General features: G+C 39.8%; 1 protein-coding gene across 1 annotated transcript in view; it reads left to right on the plus strand.

Moving 5' to 3' along the window:
* EFHB (EF-hand domain family, member B) overlaps window positions 1–22864 on the plus strand; it is a 34235-nt gene extending 11371 nt beyond the window's left edge. The window contains 11 exon segments of the mRNA XM_012732073.1: window positions 2177–2260; window positions 3649–3716; window positions 6335–6489; window positions 12175–12382; window positions 15822–16034; window positions 17938–18119; window positions 20004–20160; window positions 20706–20766; window positions 22272–22365; window positions 22574–22633; window positions 22727–22864. Of these exon segments, the coding sequence (XP_012587527.1) occupies window positions 2177–2260; window positions 3649–3716; window positions 6335–6489; window positions 12175–12382; window positions 15822–16034; window positions 17938–18119; window positions 20004–20160; window positions 20706–20766; window positions 22272–22365; window positions 22574–22633; window positions 22727–22864 (1420 nt within the window).
* Window positions 22865–27282: the final 4418 nt, after the last annotated feature.

Raw genomic sequence — 27282 nt, forward strand, 5'->3', positions numbered from 1 at the left:
ATAAATACATTGATACTTGAAGGGAGAAGGCAAATATTTATCCAGTTTTAGAGGCTTAGAAATAAAAACCTACCCTTAATTTATAAAATATATGAAGTAAACAACGTAACCAACCAACATGGTCTTCAAGAATGCTCGAAAAGTAGGGTCATCAACAAGGATATATTACCAGTGATATGAGGCAGTCATACAAAAATGCAACAAGTATCACTAAAACTCATGAAATCTTATATGTCAATCTGATATTTCAATTAAAAAATACACTTTAAGAGCAGACAATATACAGGCTACATTTCCCTGCAACTTGTCTCTAACCTTAAGGAGCCTATGCTCAGAGAACATTGTTTTAATTGCTGATTTTTTTCTTTGTATTTTGAAATTAAATTGGGAAATTATTGCTTAAAAAGTTGAGAAATTATTCCTTTGGTTCATCAGATTTAAAAAAAAACTCACTTCTTTGCTCTTCAGTCTAATTTCTATAGCAAGCCTGGAGTTAAGCATTTGAAGGCATCTCAGTTTTATATGCATGATGTAAATTTGATTTACTCAAATTATCTCTGTTATGACCTTTGGGTTAATGAATCAGGTAGAATCTTTCCATGGTAGCTGTGTACATGTGCCTGTGTGTGTGAATGAATTTATTGCCACACAAAGAATTTGTTTTGAACAGGTTGGTGAGTGCTGTGAGGTTGTGTAATGATGTTTTAGTTGTTGATATCCCAACATACATGGCCATTCATATATACTTTCTGATTCTCCCAGAAACATACTCCAGGGATATTAAGACTGAAAAGAGTAGGTTCCAGGATTTACAATCTTTACTTTTATTCCTGAATGTCCCTAATTATGGCCATTAGGGCTGGTTTTTAAACTGTTAATTTTGTTCAAATTATCACCCTTCAACTGATAGTGATTTATTCTACCCTGACCCACATTATTTTTTCTCCTTTCTTAAACTAATGAAAAGTAAGTATGAAATAAAGATGAATTGCTTTATATTTCATCTTTTGTTTCTCCACAGAGTGTCACTCTTCTCCAGAAAATTGCTCAGCTCCGTAGTTCCATAGTACAGGAAATACTTTTTAAAACAATGGAATTTAAGAATTTAATGTTCATTGTTTTTAGTCTTAGCAAAACAATGGAGAATTTATTAATTTTAATGTTGTTAAATAGTAGTGTTGTGATTTTACAATTCTCAAAAGAAATCATATTCATTTAATTACAATAATAGAAGTAACAAAATTATATTACAGAAAATTGACAAAATAAAATTACCCATAATCCTGTCATCTTAATTCAACCATTATTATCTTTTTAATGCATTTCTTTCTACTGTGGTTTTCTGTGTAGATTTTTGCATAGCTTTAATCAAAGTGCAATTCCATTTTATATCCTGCTTTTTCACTTACCAGAAAATGATTTTCTATTGCCATGTGTTCTTAATAACTAACATTTAAAATGCATACAGAATGCATTTGTGTAAACATGACATTATTAAATCTTCATGACTGAACATATAGGTTTTTTCCTCCTATAGTTCCTAAGGCTACAATCATCTTTATACACATAACTTTTCCATATTTTCATTTAATGTGGAGTCTCTCCTTATGAGTGGTTCTCAGACATGGATAAAAGGGCATAAACATTTCAATGTGTTTTTTGTTCATACTGCCAAATCATTTCCAAAAGGATCATAATAATTTGCACCAACAATCTACAGGTGGTATACCATACATTTTGTGAGCATTAGTTACCTCTTCATTATATTCAAATTTATTCTTTTATTTACTAGCCTTTGTATTTCCTCCTGATATTTGCTTACTAGATGTGAATTATCATTTTATTTCCTTTGGTTATTTGATGCTTAATTTTTAGCAGTTTTAAGAGTCACATTATAATATTGCTGTTAACCTTTTGGTTTTGTTTACTGACCACAATTTTAAGTCTGCTTGTCTGTTTTAAAGTTTTATGTTAAATTTATATGTGAATTTATAATGGAATGTAGATGGAAGAATGAACACATGAACCTTGAATGTTAGCACAGACTTTCTTTTGAAAGCAGATTTGTATTTTGATGGTCAAATGATGCTAGCATATTCTTAATTAACCAAATGGATAGTTGATAACCAAGAATACTTTAGATAATAAAGATACTGACAGTTTTCTAATGTTATAGGAAAAAAGGAGCTAAGATTGTATCTAAGAGAGTGGATGATTTCAAAGAAAAGTTTCAACATAAACTTGGAAGAGTTTTAGATCCGTAAGTTAACAATTAAATTCAAATTGATAGTGTTTTGGGGTAAACTTTTTTTTTAAAAAAGATTTATTTATTTGTGCATACAGAACTGGGGTACAGGTCAGAGGTGCAGGGGCAGTGAAAGGATTTGCCAGAGAGAGTGGGGAGCAGAATAGGCTGACAGACAAAGTACACTGCTGAGGGGAGCAGCGGACATGTCAGGAGAGGTCTGCCGTGCCATGTGGGTCACCTCGGGGGGCAGGCGGGATCGAACTTCTGCCGAAGTGGCTTTAGCTTCTTAGTGCTGTGCTTTAACCCGCTGTGCCACCAGGGAGGGCCTGGATCAACTTTTAAAAGTACACTGTGGGAATTTTGGTTTATGTTCTATCAGTTTTGTTTTTTTTTTAATGCATATAAAAGCTGGGGTATTGGCTAGAGGTACAGGAGGGGCTTGGTGAGAAGATTCGCCAGAGACAGAGTGGGGAGCAAAACAGGCAGATGTACTGAAACACACTGCTGAGGGGAGCAGCGGGCGGGCCAGGAGAGGTCTGCTGGGTAAGGTAGGTCAGCTACCTTGCCTGGCTGCCCATAGCTTCGTAGTGCTAAGACTTAACCCCTTCTGCCTTCAGGGAAGCCCCTGTTCTATTAGTTTTTTTTTTTTTTTTTTAAGATTTATTTATTTATTTGTACAGAACTGGGGTACAGGCCAGAGATGCGGAGGGTGAGAGCATTCACCAGAGACAGAGCGGGAAGCAGAACAGGCAGATCAACAAAGTACACTGCTGAGGGGAGCAGCAGGCGGGTCAGGAGAGGTCTGCCTCGCCATGTGGTCACCTCTGGGGCAGGCGGGAATCGAACTCATGCAGAAGTGGCTTTAGTTTCTTAGTGCAGTGCTTTAACCCACTGCGCCACCAGGGAGGGCCTCTATTAGTTTTTAATCTATTAAACAAGAAAGTTATTCCTTTGTAGTAGGAAGGGAACTTCATTAGCTTATATAGAGCTTGGGGTTCCAGGAAAGTATAGAGAAGCACTTGAAAAAGAGGGAGAGAGAATTCTGGGTAAAACTTTATTTCTGGCTATCAGAAAGTAAACTTAACTGCGTTATGTTTTTCTCTCCCTTTCCTGTCTTTCTCAGCCTCTCCATATGTATATATCCATAATTCTGCCTTGAATATATTCTGTTTTTTCTTTTTAAATATGAACTACTGAAATCCAGTGAAGGCACTCAGCCCATTGTTAGTACAAGTGGAATATTAGAAAAAAGATCTATTGGAGAACTTCTATTGGATCTTCAGTTTGGTTGTAGGAGAAAATAGGGGCCATTAAAAGCATATGGCAAATATTTTAAATTTCAGGGATGCCATTTATTTTATTTTAACTGATGAATTTTTTTTTTTTTTTTTTTTGGATAGCATTGCAGAAACAAGGAAGGTTCCCCCAGACCACACATTTGGTGCTTGTCTTCGCCCTGAGGAGTATGGTAAAGATACAAACTTTCTCCTTATAAAGCAAAACCAAAATCCTCAAAAAGTTATGCAATTAAGTTCACCTTCTCCTTGTCTGAAAGTTTCTATTTTTAAAACCTTAACTATTACATTAACATTATTGAGAAAAATTTATAGCATAAGAAAAGATAAATTTTCTTATTATATTTGCTGAAGGTGCTGTTCAAAGTCCTCGTAATGAATACTTTCAATCTACTTGAGGCTCTGAAACTTATTTAGCAAATATGACCAGTATTGAAAAAGTCAAATGGAAGGAAGCAGCTTTTTAATTAACTTCAATATTATATTAGACTTTTTGCTACTCACGATGTGGTCCATAGATGGACAATATCCGAGTCTTCTCCAAGCTCTTTAGAAATGCAGCACCTCAGGTTCTACTTCAGACCTAAAATTAGAAGCTGAATTTTAACAGTATTTCCAGATGATTCACAGGAACACTCGAGTTTGAGAAAACACTGCCTTCTATAATCACATACCGAAGAGCCACTCTTCCCACCAGCCAATCGTCAAATTTACTAACCCATAAAGGGACAGCTTACTAGGTTTTGTTTTTATTTCTAGGCAATGTAAACATCAGACATTCAAAGGGAAAAATATGCTAACACTTAGTAGAATTGGTCTATAAGTCAATAGCTTTGAAAATGCAGCCTGCCGGCTACTTGCATTAAAATCACTCAGGGAGCTTATTAAATATGTAGGTTCTTGGGACCCATGCCCAGATATACTGATTCAGTAGTTTCTTATGTACACTAAAGTTAAAGAACCACGATTGCAAATGTTTTAGCTCAGGTCTACTCACTGACAAATAAAGCAAATATTGATCGAGCTTATTTAGCATGGCATTTTGGAGCTTAGTTCATTGCCACATTAAGAGGTTGTATTTGGTTCTTTTTTTTTTTTAATGAACTGTTAAGTGTTTAATGGATGCATTTTAGAGGCTTTTCACACCTGTGGGAGGGGGCCAAGGGGTGATTTTGTAAACCCATCAATCAACCTGAAATATAAACTGGTACTCAGGGTTATCTCTTCCTATTTGAGGGCAGGCTTGATGGAGGTGGGTGCTCTGACTGGCCTGCTGCACTTCTGAGGTGTAGAAAAAGGATATTTTCTACCAATAGCATGAGTTTAACACATAGTTTGTCATTTTGACAGTTGATACCATTAACACATTTTTTCTCAGGTGATCAACATTAGCCTAATAAATTGATAAGACACTTATAAAATGAAAAGGCAGGATACAACAATGTATATTTTTAAAGGTAACTATTACTATCACTCCTGGTGTTGCATAATGGAGTTGTGAAAGGGGTTCATAAATCTTTGCTGGACATTTCCTGGAGCATGGGGATGGATATGGATTAACTTTAGGTTCTAGCCTTTCATAATTTCTCTTGGGGGTCCACTAATAGCATCTATTCCATGGAAAAGTCAGCATCTGCCTGCTTCCAGGGACATGGTTTCTATAAGGCCTATTTTATTACTTACAAAATCAAAAAAGTGTGCTTCCTCCCTAAGGGCTTGGTGGTTGTGTTAAGATTCCTTCAGGAAGAGTATAAAGACTTGCCCAACTCCCAGAATGCACTAGGCAGAGGCAACCTTAAGGAGAATCCAGGACTGGTGGACAGTGTGATATCACAGAAATCAGTTGTAGGCAAAGTACAGCTAATGTGCCTTCTTAATTTTTCTGATAGCAGTGGTGTGGTAACTAGGTCATAAGTCTTTAGTCACAGCTTATACTCCTGCTTTTGAGTAATTGCAAATGATTTGACACGAGCTTCATAAATATTCTTTCAGTCCAGGGTAGAAGAAGGTATAACCAAAGCTAAGTCTGAGCTGTCACCATCAATAGGCAAGGAATATTTTCCGAAAGAGAATGTCAAGGAGTGGGGTTTTAGGCAGTGTGGATGTGTTTATTTTCTGTGTGTCATCATTCAGGGAAGTTTCTTTACAATGTGAGGGACAAGTAGAAGCAGGGACCAGGTCTTGAGGGAGGTAGCAGTAGATTGGAGGGTTGACCTTTTTTTGAAGAACTGAGTTTATGACTAGTGGAGCTGAGGTCAGGGCGGGTGTTGTGAATAGGGAGAGTCAGGACAGAGAAATGGTGGATTGAATGATATACAGACTGAAGGCAGAACAAAAATTCATATTAAGAGGGGCTAGGGAATTTGAGTATTCCAGAGTTTTATCTCCAATGCACACAGAGTGGCCCTGACATGGATTCAGTCCCACACTCCAAACTCTCGGCAGCACAGATAAATGTCTACTTAGAGGCAGCCAGGCCAGAGATTCGCGCTGTCTTGGGAAAGCCTTGATAGCTGAGTAAGGCTGATGATTCCTTCACAAAGATCCATTTTTTTTTTCTTCAAAACTTGTTCATTGAGTAGAGTAGTTACATAAAACAAAAATGAATGTTTGTCAATTACACGAGTACATTTTTATCCACAAAAATTTCTGATAGGCTGCATAGTGGTTTTCAGAGTTAGGTGTAAGGTTTTTCTATTCTTATATGTTGCTAGAGCTCTCACTCTTTTCGGAGGAGAATGTTATTGGGAGATTTAAATTCACATAAGAGACTTTCTTTTTTCATCAATAGGGGCTGGTGATCTCATCCATAATAGATGTCCAGGTGAATATCTTCGAGGCAAGGATAGACAGCGAGCCCTGATTTCAGCAGTTCGACATCACTTTAAGAAAGTTAACTACCAAAACTTTGACACCTTGCTGTCTGCCTTCCGGCACTACGACAAGGCCAGTAGTAACAGAACTTTTTGGTCTGTGCATGGACTTACATGCCCAGCAGGTTGGTGTAGATCAGGGGTGAGCAAACCCTGCCCGTGGGTCAAATTTTGACATGCCCATTTATTTGAAGTACCATCTGTGGCTGCTTTTGCATTACAAATACAGGTTGTATAATAGAGACTTAGTGACCTGCAAAACCTAAAATATTTACTATTTCACTCTTGACAGAAAGTATGCCAACCCCTGTGGGGTCACTGGTTGCCAAACTGTGGTTCTTCAGCATTCCTTGGGAGTGTATACCAACGCACGTCCTAGGACCCAATCCTGGGTTGTAGATATAATCGCTACCTGAATCTGAATTTACACGCAGGGCCAACTCAGGCTTACAAGGTCTTAGTTAGCAATTTTGGGCTGAACCCCAGCAATTGTGTTTTTATATGCCCTTTGGATGATTTTGATGCCCATTCAAATTTGAGGACCACTGTTGTAGATTATTATACTGCAGTGTGCCAAGTGCAAGAGGAGAGGCCAGCAGTGTGGCTCCCTGGAATGCAGATATAATCTCTACCTGAATCTGAATTTACACACAGGGTCCACCAGTCTAGCGCCAACTCAGGCTTAAAAGGTCCCTCTCTGGGGAGCAAGATGTGGTTTTAGTTTTGAACAAACAAAATCTTTCCATTTCAAGCTAGTCTAAATTTTATCCTTTGATGAAGTCAGGTCAGGTGATGGCTGCATAATTACATCATCTCATTTTGGGACATCACAGAATTGCTATACTAAACTGCACTGCCTTGAGCTTACAGGAGGGAGCATTATCAAAGAAACTACTTATGAAACACGACATAGTCATTGTTAATATGCCCATGAGAATATTCATTTATGTCACATGTATCCTCTTTATAAGGAAACGTAGTTTTTTCTGAAAGAGATAACTTTCTTTCATCTAAATATTTCACTTGTTTTTACCTTGCAAACAGCCTGACATTTGTACCAATTGTTCATAACTTTTTGACTTGGTCAATGGAACATGTCTAAGTTGTGAGTGTGAGTTTATAGCATGCATTTTATATGCTATTTTTATTCCAGCTTTCACCTGACTTTTTCCCCCTATCCTTTTTTTTTGCTCCAATTTCCTCATTTTTGGGGGTTCTGTTTATTATTATTATTTAATATAACCTCAAGGATTTTATTGTCTTCATGATAAACAAAAGATGACATTCAAAACAGGTTCATTTGACCCTTTCTCTTCTCTCCTCCCAGTTGAAAATATTTGTGTCTCTTAATAGCGTCATCTTAGATCTGTAGCTGGGCTTCATTTCTACAGTCCGTTCTCAAGGGTTAGCTTTTAAGGTTGTCTTTCTCTGGTTCTTAGTTTGTTTTTTCTATATTCCACTTAAAGTAAGTAGATTTTAAACTTTAACCAAATCCAAATATGCTACAAAAATTTTATAGAGGGAGATTTACTTGGTAGTGATACAAATAAGAGAACCTACTGCAATATGTAACACTCTGCTCTTTAAAAAAGTCATTTTCATTTTAAATGTAATTATAGGCAAAATGATTATCTTAATAGCTGTTGATTATCTTAGTGAACCACCAGACACATTCCTTATGATAAAATTAAATAAGCAGGGAAGAAATTACTGAGAATTATTTAATGCTGATATACCTTTTAAATAGTTAACTTTTAATATGCACAATGAGGAGCTCAGTGTCCTTGAGGAGGTTTTTTCAAAGAGGGTAATAAGATGTCGGTTTTCCTATTAGAGCTGTAGGATAATTTTTGATGATTTGAATCTTACACTGTTGCATACCCAGATTTAATTTAATGGAAAATCAAAACAGAACAGAACAAATAAGCTGCTATTTTCTAAATGAATTTTCTTGGATGATAAGTTTAACTGTTATTTATTAAATACTCACAATACATCAATCATTATTCTAGGTAATACATAGATTTTCCACTTGGGGAAATTAAAATCTAGAGGGAGGGAAATAAAAGACATGTCATGTTCTAGAATCGTCATAGTAGAATACCCAAATTTTTAAAATAGGTGTATACAATTATCCTGAGTCTTTTCATTCTGATGATTATCAAGGAAACCACTGTGGTGGCATGAACCCTTCATGGGCTCAGTAACAACACTGCTTTACCAAAATATGTGAACTAGGAGTTGATGAGGAAGGTACACAGTTTCTGAGAAGGCCATGCCAAAGCTCAGTGACGCCAGATGACCATGAGGGTTGGAAGCAGGAAAGGGCTCCACCTTGACTGACAGGTCCTTGTTGAGCAGCTTTTATTGCCACAAGGCAGACCAACGTCAGACTACGAATTGTCGGGAATGCAAAAACACTTGACTCAGATTAATTTCATGGGCCATACTGTTTGACAGGAGCTGACTGACTAGGACAGCAATTCCATTAGTTGAATATGTGTCACCAGTGTGATGCACCATCATTGTGTCTGAGAGGGACAAAGGTTTCACGTGGTCACTCTGTCAGGAGCAGGGGGGCAATGCCTGGTGTATGCTGTACGTCCTCACGCTGAAACAAATAGGCCAGCGTTTGGCAGGAGTCACCAGGTTGGCATGGGATGGTAGCCTTTGCACCAGAGATGTGGCATTGCTTTACCTTGTACCTCATCTGAAATGGTGGCTGTGTTGTCACATTTGGTGCAATGATGCATCCAGGCAACAGTGGCAGTGATCTGGAAGGTCAGGTTCACTCAGAAGTTCGAGTCCAGTCGTGGGTGTTCATATTAATATCCAGGTGATTTAATCAGCAGCTACAAATTTGCTTTTAGACTAAAAAGAAACATCTTTAATTTCTCAACTGATGAATAAAAAGGTCGGCCATTGGCATCAATCCTGGAGTCAACGAAAATATGACAGTTTCATCAAGAGGTGCACTGGCCAGTCATAAGAATAACCTTGAGTTCTGCTAGCAAGCAAGTAGAACCCAGTTTTTGGTTCTTCATACTTCTCTCTGACAGTGAAAGACATCAGCCCTGTGAAGATCACACTGGTTTCATTTTAGAGAACCAGGCTCAGGACTTAGGAAAGCCCCCGTCAACTGACGTTCTATTGGGCCACTGGCTTTTCTTCAGATGGCAAAGTGAATAAAAAGATGATGTTTCCCCAACAGGATTGTATTCTTTTTTTCATGCAAGCTGAGATGGTACTGGGGTCATGCTGGCTGATTTCACATCTTCACAAATGAGCTTGTTGAGCCCTTTACACCTGGTTACTTCATGAGTCCAAATTGGCTGATCTCAAAATAGTGATCACATGGAGAGTCACAAGACTGATGTGTCAAGTGTTCAGTTTCAACAAGAGCTCGGTAATGAGCAAATGGAAACTGGTAACCAAGTTAGGGAGGCAGTGAGCCCTAAACTTCAAGACACAGTCCAGTGGAAGTTGCTGCTTTTTTGTAGATGTTTTCAGTGTCAAAACCATGTGCCACAGACTTGAAGCTCCAAGGAATTATGGATGGTGTGATACTAGCAATTCTCTACCTGTGGCCTCTGGCAGTTACGGATGCTCACAACACAGACATGTAAAGCATTAATAATACCTATGCATTCTGTAGTGCTGGCCACAGACTAATTATTATTAGCTTTCCTTCTTCACTTTAAGCAAATCCTGCCCAAAGCCTAGACATTCCTCCCCTCACCTCTTGGGACTGAGTAGGATGATGACTTTGGCATCCATATCTAACAAAGACATAAAAGCTTGAGTCTCCAGCTCCTGTAGTTCCAGAACATACATGGACAGATGCATATGACTTTTGGTTATCCTTGGGGATAGGGTGACCTCAGTTGTACATCTAGACTTCTTTCTCCTTAAAGCAACAGAGATAGAGGCATGTGGGAGGGAGAGGTCAAGGGTGCAGAGGGTCAGAGTGGCTGCACCTGCTAAGTGTTGTGATTGCTTGCAGCTGACTGGAAACAAGCCGCTAATGGTCTCAGTCCACACAACACCCTATATTAGGCAGCAAAGTCATTGTTGCTGTCATTATCTATTTCAGTTTTGGTACCTCTTATTCAAAGGCCACACTCCACATTGCTTTTAAGCTGGGTCTGTGGTATTTGCATTTTTTTTTTGTTGTTGTTGATTGATCTCACAGCAGAGACTTTTATAAAGAACCCACTTTCCTCCAGGGATTGTCACCCTATTGTTAGGCTATGTTTTAAATTTATTTTCTATTCCAACATAAGACTTAGAGACATTTTCCAGGGCTTCAGGTGATCACAGGTTTTTTTCCCAGAATTCATTGGGCAAGTTCGTTCTCCAGGGGATCACCTTCATCAGCATTGCAAATTCAATTCTGGGAGGCAGAAGAACTCCATACTAGTCCTGAGACATTTATGGTTTCCCTGGGGAGTTTGTTGATCGAGCAAACTCTGAAAGGGCCTTTTACTATCTTTGCCCCATGGATTTAAGGTTGATTTGCTAAAGTGCAGGACGGGGCTGAATGGTAAGATGTGCCAGTTCCTGCCATCCTCCTTAACAAGCATGATATGTTCTCCCCTCACCTCCCTGGTGAACCAGCCTGCTTCTGCCTGGAGCCTTCATAAATTTCCCTCACTCCACATTGTGTGTGCATGCTCCTTTCCTCATCTTCTATAACCCACTCCCCTTCCCCCCAAACTTTGCAGTTACCAGGATGAAGCTTACTGCTAACTGTCACAATGGAGGCTGGTTGCCAGGTCAGTGGCATCTCCCTCTTGCCTGGAGGGGTGTTAGCAAAAACCAGGCAACTGCTTCATTTATTTATTTTAATACAGATATATATGTATAGTTTTATATATACATATAGTATATATAGTTATATATATACATACAATATATATGTATAGTTTTATATATACATATATATTTACATTGTTCTTCACTTTGCACATTTTTTTTTATCTCAGTTGTAATCCCTATGGACTTCCCACCACCAATTCACCCCTGTGCCATTACTATAGTCCCTTGTACTCTTGCTGCCTCAGTTTTGAACCTATTCCCCTCTCTTCCCCGGTAGAGTGTCTCTGGTTTATAGTTGTTGATTGACTTTTGTTTTAACTTTATTACAATTGCTTTTTTTCCCCCCTCCTGATCCCCTACATTCCTGCGATGAGTGAAACCATCCTATATTTTTCTTTTTCTTTCTGGCTTATTTCCCTAAGCAAGATTCCTTCCAGCTCCATCCATGTTGCTGCAGATGACATGAGTTTATCTTCTTTGATTACCAGGCAACCGTTTTAAATACACTTTCCTGTAGGTGACCTGCCAATATCTCGCCAGTTTCTCCGAGGTGTGGAAAACTTTGAAAGTGTGGAAAATGGCAGTGAGCTATGGAAAGTACACACATTGGTCAAATGAAATATGAAGCACGAATCGTGGTTAGAACTGCTATTTCACAGTGTAAACACATGATTTAAAGACAAAACTTATTAAAATGAAAAAAGGCAAGATTTTGAATCTAAAGATTCAAAGTCACACCCTGCTTCTACCAGGTTGAAATTACTGTGGAAATATCAGGTTGACACAAAGGAGTTCTCTTAGCAGTGAACTCTTCTTATGTGAAAATTCTTTGAATTTATATGACAGAACTCTCTCTTCTTAAACTAAGTAACAGATGTTGCATAACTCTCCTTTTGAAGAGTGCTCACTTTTTCTTTCTCTTTTGCTTTGTGTCCAGCAGAAAGGAGATGGGGTGATAGATAAAGATGAGCTCCGGGAAGCTTGTGAACAGGTCAGCCTGCATTTAGATGAGAAACTCCTGGACCAGCTATTTGAGTACTGTGATGTGGATAATGATGGATTGATTAACTACCTAGAATTTGCAAATTTTCTGAACTGGAAAGATAAAATGCCTCCTAAGGAATTTGAAAAAAGGGTCATTGTTAAAGGTATTTAATTTTTAAGGTTGCTGAATTTTTAAATGGACTTTCATATTTTCATTTTTCTGGGAGCTCAACATTTGCAAATTTTAATATTATATATTTCAAAGTATGCACATATTTACATTTATTTATTTGTTTATGCCTAGAGTATCTATAGAAAGATAGGAAGGAATTTGATAATGTTTATAATTTCTAGGAAGGGTAGCTAAGGGCCAGGGAGGCTTGGAAATTCATTTTTTTTTTTTAACTCGTATTTCTGCATCATTTGAATTTGGAACCAGGTATTCATCATTCAAAAGTGAAATGTGAAAAAAAAATTACATTGAAACCCCAAATGTAAAAGACAGTTCCTTGGAAAGTTGTTTTTAAACCACTGTCTTACTATAATTAGCTTCTCTCCCCCAGGAAAATCAATAATAAAATTAAATTTGACAAAAGGAAAATCTGATCGTTTAATTTTGTTAGAAAAGGAAAAATGATAACTTATGTTGACTCAAGTATTTTCATGTTAACTTACTGTGTCATTAATATAACATAAACATAACATACATATATATATATATAGAGAGAGAGAGAGAGAGAAAGAAATGTATCTGTATATGTTAAATCCAGCTAAAATCGCAGTGAATGAATCATTTGACATTTTATTCTTTGGCTTTCAAATGTCTGTTTAATGAAGAGATACTTTTGATTTCTGTAAGTCTAATTTTCATTTCCTTCATTTTGATGTATTATGAATTACTAAACCATTTCCTTGCTTTGACATTTAGGTTGTTTCCAGATATTTTAAAACGAATATGGGTTATAACAATTATTATCTCTCAGAAAGTTTTTAATTTTATCTTATTTCTTATGAAAGTTACTGTTCCAGAAATTCTTTGTCTGTACATTTTCATTTTGCTTTTCTAAATGAATGTACAGTTTGCACTTTTATTAGCCACGGTTGTGAGAAGATTTACTTGATACCATCGCACATCATTTCTGACATTTCTGTACTGAGTTAGCACAGAGTGACACCTTGTTTGCTTTAATGTTCATATCTTGATTATTAGAGAAGATTAACCTTTTTAAAATTTTATTTTTTTAATTTCTTTTATAACAGTTTATTTTTACATCATTTTGTACATTTTTCCCCCCATCTCAGTTGTAATCCCTGCGGGTTTCCCATCACCAAGTCACCCGTGTGCCATCACCATAATCCCGTGGAAGATTAACCTTTTTAAAAGCATATATACTTAAAAAAATTCCTTTTAGATGATCTCTTCTAAAAAGTAAAGATAGTACTATTTTCACTTTATTCCTGGGTTGTCTTTTTGTGAAAGAAAGATCTTTCTATCCCTATTCCCCAAACCAAACTGTGGGCTTTGTTGATGTCAATCTCCCCATTCTACTCCCCTCCCCCCACAGAAAACAACTTCAATAGATCAGTGCGCAATAGAGAGAGGATATAGTTTCCCAATAAAAGGTCCAAAGTTAACCATCCATCCCCATGTGGATAAATGTCCAGCAAAACAGGATTGGCCCAAAGTAGGACCATGGAGACCTCCCCCCAAATCTTAGAATTAAGCATAATTACATCAATTAAAAAAATTAGGATATCAAAGGAGAATTATCCAAAAATTGGAAACGAAGTGAATGACAATGACTTGAGCTGTTAAAGACATGCCAGCAAGAGCATTTTCTAGCAAGCATACCTTTCCTGATGCTCTAGGAAACTATTATTGTTTGCAAAATTGATTAAAGTTCAGACATTTTGCAATTCTGTAAAACTGTTTCAGTAAAATGACTGTGTTTGTTCATTGTATTAGTAGGCAGACTGAGGGGCATCTTGAAGCCCTTAAATGGGTCCTACCATAATAATATCAGTGTCAGAGAATTATTGGGATTGCCTTTCCATTGTATGCACCAGGAAAGTAGGAGACTCTCCTTTGTCTAATGGAGTTTTTTTTTTTTTTTAAATAGAAAATAACTACTCTCACCTAATCCTCTCTAATGAGGTATTGGAGGAAAGCGGAAACCTGTTTTCATAGGAGATACTTTTACAAAGCGTTCCTAGTTTTTAGGCACCTGTTGTCAGCAATGAAGTTCTTGACTTGTTTCATGTCCAGTGATCAGAAGGAATAGAGAAATGCTTTGTCAGGCATTTTCTTACATCCCATTCGCTCTTACTGTCGACCTATGAAGGAAGGCCACTACTCTAAGATCGCGGTTTTTGCGTAGTTTTCTGAGGAACTGTTTTTCAGACTTTGTCTAGATTTCTGCTTTTGGTGAAGGGGTGGGGGCCAGTGTCTGAGGAGAGGTGGTGAGGACCCTAGAGAACCGGGAACAGTGGACCTCAAAGCTTTTACAATGATTGGCATGAACTGAAAGGGGGTGCAGACATAGAGACGCTTATCTTTCCTGGCTTGCCCCACGGCCCTTGCAGATACCCGGGCACCATTTTGACTTTGAAACCTTTGCTCCGGCTTCCCCCAAATCGTAAGCATTTTTTTCTGGAGCTTGGAAGACCACAGCGCCCTCTAGTGCTAGCTGCGAAGTTACCAGCTCTGTGAAAAAGATGTCTAGGGAATTTACTTGTAGAGTTGAGAATTTGCCTCAGCAAAGCAAAGCTGCAAAAGAGGACAGAGTCTTACAATTTGTACTTCAGGATTGTCTTTTATCCACTGATTTGGAGGGAGTTATTTTTATACTAGGTTTCTGAGCTTGCAGTGAGTTCTTACTGCCTTTCCAAATGTTGCAATACCTAGGTCTCTTCCCCACAATCAACTACGTGTGGAATGTACAGGTCCCATCGCTCTTTCTGGCTTAGTTCTAGGAACAATTTCCGCATGAGCTCTACTTTTAAAAGAATGGAAAGGAAAACATAGCCTCTCATTTGGTTTTTCAGATTTAAAAGCGTCATTCCATGGTATACACGTAAAATGGCAAAAAGAAGCATCAGACCACATCCAAACTTCCTGGCACATGACACTGGCCTGAGCTTGCTCTTCCCCAGTGGGGTGCTGACATCAGTTGAGGGGTGTTTAACCCAATCCGGTTCCAATTTTTAAAAAAGATTTAATTATTTATTCATACAGAACTGGGGTACAGGCCAGAGGGGGTGAGAGGAATCACCAGAGACAGTGCCTGGAGCAGAACAGGCAGACTGACCAAGCACATTGCTGAGGGGAGCATTGGGGAGACAGGAGGGGTCTGGCGTGCCATATGGGTCACCTCTGGGGCCAGGAATTGAACTTGCACTGAAGTGGCTCAGAGAGCTTGCAATGCTGAGCTTCAACCCACTGCGCCACCAGGGAGGATCCAGTTCCAATTTCTCCAGGCAAAAAGAGATTAGGTGGGAAAAGTGATTTTGTTGCCCAGCACAACCTGTTGCCGAGCACAACACACCAATTAGTAACTTCTTCCTGTACTTCCCCCCACCTTTTCTTTCCCTCTTTGCTTAAAGGTAGACAGATAGACTGTACAAAACCTACTGAGGAGAGATTTGAAAAATGTGAGCCAACGCTCTTGATAAAACCAGAAGATATTGTCATTAAAGAACCAGGGAGCTCAGAAACAACTCTCCGGACACTTCTGAGGCCAAGTGACAGCGTTTCTAGTCATTATAAGACAACTTCTTCGGAGATCAGTGCGGTTGTAGGAGGTGTACCTTCTACGGGTGAGTATGTGACATCATCTAGTTTCAAAAGGATCAGCAAACATAGTTACAAAAAGTCTTTTGTCAACACTCCTATTTTCCCCAATGTCTGTCTTCTGTAGACTATAAGTTTTGCAAAGCCTAGGACTTTCATTCAATGCTGTAATCTATGTATCCCCTAGTCTCGATAAATATAGAGTGGACTGAACTACCAGTGATGATCCAGATCAAATGATTCTGTCTGTTGTTACTGATGTTGAAACTGATCTTGAGAAGACATGTCAGACATGGTAGTAATTTGGACTTCAGGAAGTGTTAGTGGACTTGTGAGTTGTTCTTGACGCCATATGTAACTGCCTTTATCTGAAGAGCACTTCTATTCTACGCGTCTTCACTCCCCCTCTATTCATATGCCAGGGCTGCCTTAACACCAATCACAAATTGGGTGACTTTATATAACAGAAACTTACCATTTCATGACCTTGGATGTTAAAAGCCTGAGATCAGGCCCTCCCTGGTGGCGCAGCGGGTTAAAGCACAGCACTGAGAATCTAAAGCTGCTTCCGCATGAGTTCGATTCCCGCCTGCCCGGGAGGTGACCACATGGCGTGGCAGACCTCTCCTGACCCACCCGCTGCTCCCCTCAGCAGTGCACTTCGTCGATCTGCCTGTTCTGCTCTCCACTCTGTCCCTGGTGAAGCCTCTCACCGCCCCTGAGCCTCTGGCCTGTACCCCAGTTCTGTATGCACAAATAAATATAAATCTTTAAAAATATATACATAAAACTTTCATTGACTTTATTAAAAAAAAAGTCTGAGATCAAGGTATTGACAGTGTTGGTTTCTTCTGAGGGTTTGAGAGGAAATCTATTCAGGTCCTTTTAGTTTCTGGGGGTTTGCTGGAAATCTGGTGCTACTTGATGTCTGCTGTACCCCAAGGACCTCTGCCTCCTTCTTCACAGTGTTCTCCTGTGTAGGTGTCTCTGGCCAAATGTCCCCTTATATAAGGACTTCAGTCATCTTGGGCCAACCCACCACAGTATTCTCTTAACTAATTATATCTGTAAAAACATATTTCCAAATAAGGTCACATTCTGAGGTGTGAGGGGTAAGGACTTGAATGTATGAATCTGGGGAGCATACAACTCAACCCATATCTCCAGGTTGAGCATGGTGAATTTTGATTCTTTAGAAAGATTATTTTATGTTGCTCAAGATTACTTCCTCGGACCACGGACGTGATCAAGTATTTATATGTTTTCTTAATTGGATTTTATAGTCGTGCTAAACATTTTCGTGCAATCTTTAGTGTTGCTGTTCCCTTCAGAGTAGTGCTGTACCACAGAGACATAATTGGAGTCAGATAGTTTAAAATTTTTACTAGCCATTTTTTTAAAGATTTATTTATTTATGCTTACAGAACTGGGGTACAGGCCAGAGGTGTGGTAGGTGAGAGGATTCACCAGAGACCGAGTGGGGAGCAGAACAGGCCAACTGACGAAGTACACTGCTGAGGGGAGCAGCGGGCGGGTCAGGAGAGGTCTGCCGCGCCATGGGGTCACCTCCGGGGCAAGTGGGTTTCGAACTCATGCTGAAGTGGCTTTAGCCCCTCCGTGTTATGCTTTAACCCACTGCACCACCAGGGAGAGCCTTTATTAGCCATTTTTAAGAGGAAAACAAGTGAAATTAATTTTAGTAGCATAAGTACATAGCTCTTTGAAATCTTATTTCAATAGTAATTAATATAAAAATAAATATTTTGGTTTTAATACTGAATCTTTGCAACTCAGCTTTATTTTACGCTCACAACACATCTCACCTGAAACTAATCACACGTAAGTGCTCACTATCCACACGTGGTTGGTGGCTTCTGTTACACAGCTCAGTTTTACAATGTCTCTTTTCCTTGCTCATTGATATTCTAGCTTATCCTGTCTATGGTGTCCCCACCATCCGGTGTGATATTCCTGTCCCCCGAATTCGTCGCATCAGCGATAGAACTAATTATGGTGAAGAAGGAAATGCCTATTCCTTACTGCATCCCTCCATCTTTGCTCAGAAAGGAGTGTTTGAAAGAGATTTCTTCAAGGCCCGATCAAAAAAAGAGGTACAGCCTGTTATTTCAAAAAGGATGAAGGAAATGCCAACTTCAAATAAACACCCAAAGATAGGAATGTTTATTTGTCAAGAACTACTCTGAGCTGTTTGAAAACTTGTGTTTTTATATTACAAAAGCCATTGGCACTCGCAGAGACAGAATTCTTGAGCATAATGTTCACTTTGGTTGTGATGTCCAGGTACCATTTTTGAAATAGAGTTTATGATAGGAAGCATTGCTTGCACATTGTATATTCATTATGCCCCATGCATAACAAGAAAGATATTTTTTCAAGACACTCAGTACTGGTAGTTTAGAAAAAGGAAAATTACTAATCCCTTTCTTGTGTAAGTATCTTTAGGATTTGGGTTTTCAGAGCCAAAGAGTCACTCTCCCATCCTCCTCCTCACTGCTACCATGATCTACAACATTTACATCTACAACATGCAATTAAAGTGTCCTGGTCTGTCACCACATCATATGTCAGTCCATGTACTTTTAAATTTTGACTTAGCAAACATGATCTTACTATTATAGGTGATTTATTTAGTAGGTGGGTAATAAAATAGGAATAACTGGCACAGTCAAAATAGCCACTGAGGTTTGAGAGCCAAGAATGAAAAGTGGTGCGTGATCCTACCAGCAGGTAGAGAACTGTACTCATGCAGAGCAGGTGAGGTATAGGGACAGAGCAGGTGAGATGTAGGGACAGAGCAGGTGAGGTGTAGGGACAGAGCAGGTAAGATGCAGGGCAGAGCAGGTGAGGTGTAGGGACAGAGCAGGTGAGGTGCAGGGCAGAGCAGGTGAGATGTAGGGACAGAGCAGGTGAGGTGCAGGGCAGAGCAGGTGAGGTGTAGGGCAGAGCAGGTGAGGTGTAGGGCTGAGCAGGTGATGTGCAGGGCAGAGAAGGTGAGATTTAGGGGCAGCTGCTGCTTCAATACCTGCCCACCTGGACTCAGATGTGCTGTGGGTAGACATGGGATATTTCCTGGGACTTCTGAGTAAGGGCTTATGGCTTAAAAACATACCACATATTGACAATATTAATAACAGATTTATTCCAAACGTTTATTCTGGCTGAGATAGGGGGGAAGTGTGAGAGAAACTCAAAGAAGGCTGCCTGCTGGTCAGTCTCAAAGAAGGATTCCAGATTCTCCCAGGTGGTCTGCGAAGTGCTTCTCCCAGACTGTGTTTAATTTTGCTGCAGAGAAGTTGTTAATCAGCAAACTTACTGGTTTTCCAGAGCCTCAGTTTTTAGGCTGCCTACTTGCTCATGCATTAACTCACTGCACATCTACAACTATAGTTAAAATTTGTAACAGGCCAGTTCAGTGCATTTTAGCAATGCTTCTATTTGAAAGAAGAGAAACTTATACTCAAGGCTTTTAAATGACATACATAAGGTCATTGTGACAAGAAGTGACTGGGGTGGAACTCCAATTAAGCAAGGCTTTGATTTTCAAAAATTTTATATATATACGTGTGTGGGGGTGTTTGTGTGTGTGTGTATATATATATGTATATTTCACCATTCTTCATTTTTTTCATCTCAGTTATAATCCCCATGGACTTTCCACCACCAATTCACCTATGTGCTATCACCATGCAAGTCTTTGATCTTTAACTCTTATTTTTCCTACTTGAATTTTGCTACCTCTCTTTACAATCATCAGAAACATGTAGAGTTGCAAGTCATTTTATATATTGGCTACTTTAAATACTCTTATAAAATAAAATTGTTCATGAACCGAAACTACTAGAATCTTGGTATTTGCACATTATATGTAACTTTTTTGGGGGATATATATCCATAGTCTGATGTTTTAAAGACTTTCCTAAGATTCAGATGTAAAAGCATATAAATCTTAATCTGACTGTCAATTTTTTTTCTAGATTGCAGAGATATTATGTAACATTGGTGTCAAGCTTTCTGATGAAGAATTTGAAAAAGTATGGAATCTTGCATCAAAAAAACATTATAGAGGAGAAGTTTGTGTCGAGACTATCAGAAATGTTCTAGATGAGCTACAACATGCAGAGAGGATTAAATGTAAACCAACCATGTGATATTTTTGGAGTTCTTTCATTTCAACAAAAAGTTGCTTTTTGTTCATTTAAAATGATCGATCTTTCTGGGTTTATTATGTTAAAATCCAGCAGTCACTGTGCTAGGACTTGTATGTCTGTATTGTGTTGCTAATAAATTAGCTTTTGGATTTTAAATTTTATTTCATGGTTTTCTATAAAGTGCTAACAAACTTGAGAATCACTGGACATGTGCCCTTCACCTCATGAAAAGCAGGATTCAGAATGACTTTAGAAGTTCGTAACATTCAGTCTGCCTCAGAATTTCCACATTTTAGTTGTTTGTCTGAAATTCAAAGCCTGGTCTGTGGTGCCAGGTTTGTGAATGCGACGCCCTCAACATTTTGTCATGTTTCTCTTTAGTCATCATCATGGTACAAATTTAATGGGCTTTTACTCAGCTTCTGAGGAAAACAAACATAATCACAAGCAGCAGAATTCAAAGAGCAAAACCTTAAGTTCCAACAATGATGTAATTGCAACTAACTTTTAAGATCTTTCCGTGTCCAGATAAGCATGTTTTCACTGACATATCTGAAGTGATCATGGCTGACTCACTGAGAAAGCTAAGGTAAAAGAATTTGAGAGCCAGTAGGATGAGTTGCCTCAAGTCCTGTCTGAACAGGTAGACTGAATCATGGACAGGTGAGTCCAAGTGGTTTGGCCCAGCATACTGACCACACAGCAGCCTGTGTAGCCTGACCCGGCCAGCTTAAGACACTGTCCTCACCACCTTATGGATTGAAAGGGAGCCAGGTTAAATTCTCCTTTCCTTTACTTGCCTCCTCACTTACGATTCTCTCTAATAAAGCCTGGCTTGGTTCACCTACATCTTGTACTTTCTGGTGAATTCTTTCCCTTGTAGGCAAAGGACTATTTTGGGCTGGGGCCTGTAACACTACCCCTAGATGTAGTTTTAGAGCATTATTAGAAGCAAATTGTGCTGCACCATCCATTGCATACAGACAGAGCATACTCTTAGTGTGAAAGCTCTCTAATAGAATTAATGTGTATAGAGAGAAAAGAGAAGAAAGGAGAATAGTTTGCCAACAAAACAACCAAAGTTACCCATCCGCTCATGGGTAAATGCCCAGTCAAACTGGGTTGGCCTGAGGCTGGGCTGCTGAGGCCCTAAAGCTGCCAGAAGGGAAGGGAAGCAAGTTTGGGACTAAAGGAATATATTCGAAGTACAAATCAAGGGAAAGGCTGCCATGGTCTCATTCTCCATGGATCGCTTCCAAGTGCTTCCACATGTCTCTTCTTGTGTCTCTCCCACGGGGTTTGCCCTCTGCCCAATATGCCAGACTGGACACTACTGCAGACACACGCAACACTTGCTTGGAAGTGGTTGCAGATTTACTGCTCTGGTCACTATGGAGCATCGCCTTATGCTGCTGAGAACATCAAGTCCCATCTTGCTAGTGAAAGGTGAGATGGACTTAGGAATTTGCAATGGGGCATCCATCAGAATGGGTCCTTTGCACCCCGTGATGAAAGGAGCCACCTAATCTCCATACCATCCTCTTGTCCTGCTGCAAGTCGGACATTTTGCAACATTGTCCTTGAAAGAGAACACCCAACACCCCAAGAGGCAAGTTTCAAGTGGGGATCCTGGCCTGGCATTTCCTTCTCAGTCCCACCTTTTCTTTCTTTTTAAAAAGATTTATTTATTTGTGCATACAGAACTGGGTACAGGCCAGCAGTGCAGTGGCGGTGAGAGGATTCACCAGAGACAGAGTGGGGGGCAGAACAGGCAGATCGAGGAAGTACACTGCTGAGGGGCCCAGCGGGCGATCAGGAGAGGTCTGCCTGCCATGTGGGTCACCTCCAGGACTGGGATCAAACTCACTGAAGCGGCTACAGCTAGCTTGCTGTGCTGTGCTCTAACCCGTTGCGCCACCAGGGAGAGCCCGCGACTACCTTTTCCAGGCAGCTGAACAGGGTCTGCTTTCCACTGGTGTGACTGATTGCAGTCTTTCTTCAGGAAATTTGTCTGTAAGCCTTAAACTGTCAACAAGGTCTGTCCTTACAGAACACTGAATTCTCCTTAATAAGAAAAACCGTCCTCCCAAACAGAATGGCCTTGGACATTGCTACTGCCTTTCAAGGAGGCATCTATGCCATGATCAACACAGAATTCCCTATATTCATAACTAATGAGCCTGCTAATGTATCATCTTTAAGACAACACAAGCGAACCCTTTCAATGATCTTACTCCCCAGCTAAGAGACTTACTAAATGAGCGGCTTGGATCACAGGGGCTCTTGATGGAAAAATGGACTGATTTTGGGATTCACGATGTTCACCTGTGTTTCTCTAGCCTGTTTCCGTGTATTTCAGCGCTGTTTCCGTATATTTTCGTGATCTCTGTTTCTAGTGTTGCCAAGTGGCCACCCCCAAGCTTAGTGAAGGCGCTTGCTGGCTGCAGGCCTGCTGGGTAAGGCTGCATGAGCCTCATGGCTCTGGTAGAGATGGGGATGGGTAGTTGCTGGAAGTCACCGAGAGGACATGACCTGGGTTGACCCTGCAGCGCATCCGGGCAACGCTAGACTCCTCCCCACTTTCCGGTCCTCAGAACTTCGATTCCCGCGCAGGAAGCCATGTGCAGTGGGCTGAACGGGTGAGCGACCCGCCCCCAAAGCCTGTGGATAAGCTTCGGGACTGGTGAGACATCTGCTCCTAAGTAAGTCTCTTCTAAGAAAGTTCCTTTGCTGTTTCAAACGAAGCTGGCCCCTCCTTTTTTTTTGCCCTTAGGCAAAAAGTGTAGGAGATCAGTACGGACCCTGTCACTGGGAGACTGTAAAATGGGCCTAAATAACATATATTCAACCTCAACGTGGTCCAACCGGCCGAATCACCAGGGAGAGCCCTGAAATCAATTTCTAATGCACAGTAATTTAAAACGCCCAGAAGTTATTTCTGCCGTTTATGCTTCTGTTTGGTGTCAAGAAGCTCTGAAAACTGATGTGTGTGTGTGTGTCTGTGTGCCTGTGTGCACACACTTTTTTCTGCATTTTGGACTACCTCCCATGAGAGAATCAAGTTTCCTCCTCGTTCCTGAAGTCATATTGACTTAACTCCAAGTCTCTGATGAGCCTCAATTTTAGAAGATCAAAGATGTAACAGAATATACAAGCACATTTAGGAAATAAGCCACCCCCAAATCATTAGCAGTTACCCTGTGAAAATGGCTCACAGTTTAGTGGGTATATGGCACCACAACCATAGCAAAGACCTTAAGTACTGAGGGGAGGGGAGAAGTGGGGGAAAATGTTGATTTCACCCGGTTACATATCCCTCTGAAATAATGACGGCAGATAGGCGCTGTCGTTTTAGAAAGCTGCACATATGCATATACCTTGGTCATGCAATATTTAAACCCTTGCCCTGCCTCTAATGAATAGCTCTCTAGACCAGGTTTATATTAAAGTAGCTCCATTTTGTAAAAATTTGAGCTAAAGTAGTTTATTATCTGCCTCTGTCGTTCCTCCCACCGGCGGCCCTGAGCATTAGTTCAGCGTCCTTCCTGGAAGATTTTGATCTTTGAATGGCCGGGCAGAGACTCGGCGCTTTCCTCATTTGTGGCGGTAGGGGGCACCCTAGCATTTCCAAACTTAGAGGTGTTAACTGCAAAGCAGCTTCACTCATCCAGCTCAGCAATACGTCTATAAAAAGGAGAACGTGAAACTGGAGTGGGGAGATTGTTTACCATTGTGTTTTCCTAAATCCAGGATGATCTAAACAGTTTCTTTCTTTATTATTTTGTGGCAGTCATTAGGCTGGAAAGAAACATTTAAAAAAAAAAGATTTATTTATTTGTGCATACAGAACTGGGGTATAGGCCAGAGGCTCAGGGGCAGCGAGAGGCTTCACCAGAGACAGAGTGGGGAGCAGAACCGGCAGATCGACGAAGTACACTGCTGAGGGGAGCAGCGGTTGGGACAGGAGAGGTCTGCCTCGCCATGTGGTCACCTCCGGGGCAGGTGGGAATCGAATTCATGCGGAAGTGGCTTTAGCTTCTCAGTGCTGCGCTTTAACTCGCTGCGTCACCAGGGAGGGCCGGAAAGAAACATTTTATTTTATTTATATTTAATTTCTTTATTTGTATATGTTTTCCATCAGGTGTAGTCCCTATAGAATTCCTACAACCAGTTCACCTGTGCACCAACACCTTGGTCTCTGTGCTTTTCCCGCCTACATTTTAGAATAGGGAGTTTGTTGAATGGTTGTCATCTCAGTGAAATAAGTAAAGCAACTTGAAATATTAAAGTGTGATATATAGAAATATCCAAGTATATAACATAGTCTCATCCAAATTGTCTCTAGTGTATTTAGGATTGCCTGAATAGCAAAACATACTAAATCCATAAAAAACTTTAAAAAGCACTATTTCCTAGTCCAGGCAAGTAAATTTAATACATTTTCTTCACAGCATAGCTAACAAACTGAGAAACTTGTTGGAAATATGATGTAGACCGATAAAAGGTAATTTTATTTTGTGTAATAACCTCTTATGAAAACTCACTGTGGCTTGATGTTGAAGAGCTGGGCTAGTTACAGGTTAACACCCTCATCATAAACCAACAATGAGGATAGACTTGAAGGGCATTTCTTCAATTATGAAACATTTACAATAATAACCTTGTAAAAAATAATGGGATCTATTTAAAGCTCATTTATTTCCCAGCTAAGTGGCAATTTCCCATCACTCAAAATGCTAATACTTCCTCCTGAAACACTAGGGATAATCTAATTCATGTGTGTTCATTAAAAAAACCTGGTTAAAATAAGCAGGTGATTCTGTTTTAATAATATCTGTCCTGCTAGCAATAAGACAGTCTCAGGTGCAAATAAATATATCAACAAACAGATTTTCTTTAAAGCATACAGGGTCTCATATCATTTCCAAATTAACCAATTAGCATGATGCTATTGGAAGAGCTAATTAAAAAGTGCATTTAGACTCAGAAATGTTTCCTGAGAGTAATCTGGAGCTTATAGTCCTTATTCTACCTGTAATTACTCTGCCTGTTTTTTCACTCTGTAGAGAGAACACACCTTCACCTGGGAAGAGGAGACATCCTTTTCATTCTCTCTTGGAGATATCTCATTTATATCAATACCTTGAGCTGACCAATACACACCTTTTTTATTTTTATGTTTAGATTTATTTATTTATGCACACAGAACTGGGGGAAAGTCCAGAGGTGTGAAGTGTGAGAGGATTCACCAGAGGCAGAGTGGGGAGCAGAACAGGCAGATCGATGAAGTACGCTGCTGAGGGGAGCAGCGGGCGAAACAGGGGAGGTCTGCTGCGCCATGTGGGTCACCTCCAGGGCTGGGGATGGTAGTGAAGTGACTGTGGCTCGCTGGCAGTGCCGAGTCCTAATCTGTTGTGCCACCAGGGAGGGCCACACACCTTTTTTTTAAAAGGTACTCTCCATACCAACTCTCTTAAGAGGTTCTTAGAGAAATGGTTAGCTGGTGCAGTATTTAGGTTAAGAATGCTGTCTTTGTCTAGATGTCTGTCTTGTACTTTGTCCTGTTAGAAGTATTTTCACAGAATTCTTAGTAAGTTCATCACCTTTTATAGTGAGTATGTCTGTTAGAAAAAATGAATTTTTTAAAAGGATTGGTTTATTCATGCATGCAAGAACTGGGGTACAGATAGAGGTGCAGGGGTGAGAGGATTCACCAGAGACAGGCTGGGGATCAGAACAGGCAGATCTACGGAAATACACTGCTGAGGGGAGCATTGAGTGAGACAGGAGAGGTCTGCTGCGCCATGTGTGTCAGCTCCCTGGCTGGGGATCGAGCTCTGGGATGATGGTGATAGCCCAAGACTAATCCCTGGGCCACCAGGGAGGCCCTTAGATCTTAACTCTAGATTGCCTGTACAACTGGTAATACCTTCTCTCTCTCAGTTGATTGCCCTTTCATTTGGTTGATGGTTTTTGCACTGTGAGCAGCTTAGTTTTATTTTTTATTTCTGGTGCCCTTGATTTTGGGGTCAAACCCAGAAAAACATCACCTTTAAGACTGATGATGTCAAAAGCTTACCATCTGTTTTCTTCTAGCAAGTTTATAATTTCAGACCTTATATTCATGTTTTTAATTCATTTTTGAGTTAACTTTTAGTGCATGGTATGAAATAGTTGTTTAGTTTTATTCTTTTCCATGTGACTGTCCAGTTTCCCCAACACCATTTCTGGAAGAGGCCTTTTCCTTATTGTATTTTCTCCTCTCTTTTGTTACAAATTAGTTGATTTGTATATTTGTGGGTTTATATCTGTGTTTTAATTGTTCTCTGTGATTGTTTTTAGGTGAATGCCACATTGTGCTTGCTTTATCTTTGTTTTTTCTTTTTTCTCAAAATTACTTTTTTTTTTTAATATTTTTTTTATTTATTCATACAGAACTGGGCCAGAGATGCGGAGGGTGAGAAGATTCACCAGAGACAGAGTGGGGAGCAGAACAGGCAGATCACAAAAGTACACTGATCAGGGGAGCAGCGGGCAGGTCAGGAGAGGTCTGCCACGCCATGTGGTCACCTCGGGGGCAGGCGGGGATCGAACTCATGCGGAAGTGGCTTAAGCTTCTTAGTGCTGTACTTTAACCCGCTGCTCCACCATGGAGGACCTCAAAATTACTTTCGACTACTCAGGATCTCTTACAGTTCTGTACACATTTTAGGATTGTTGTTTCAATATCTTAAAAATGCAGTAGGAAACTTATCTGCCTGGAAATGGTGGGAACAAAGTTCCTTTTTGGAAATTTTAAGTTAAAAGAGGAATCTTTCCTTCTAAGATTGTGGACTATGAAGACCATTTAAACATGGATAATGGGTGATTTTTTTTTTTTTGAATTACATGGCACTTGCCTTTCAGAAGAAAGTGTTACTACAGAATGAAGTAGAAATGAGAGGGAGAGAGAACCCTAAAAGCAGTATTGTGTGTCCAGATCTAACACTGCCTGAATTTGTAGTTACATGAGTCAGTGTATTTTGATTTGAATTTATAATTACATGAGTCAATGTATTTTGTTTTTGCTTTGCTTTGATTGAGTTGAGTTTTATTTACTACTAAG

This window comes from Condylura cristata, unplaced genomic scaffold, assembly GCF_000260355.1.
Source record: "Condylura cristata isolate star-nosed mole 26May11 unplaced genomic scaffold, ConCri1.0 scaffold00033, whole genome shotgun sequence".
Lineage (NCBI taxonomy): Eukaryota > Metazoa > Chordata > Mammalia > Eulipotyphla > Talpidae > Condylura > Condylura cristata.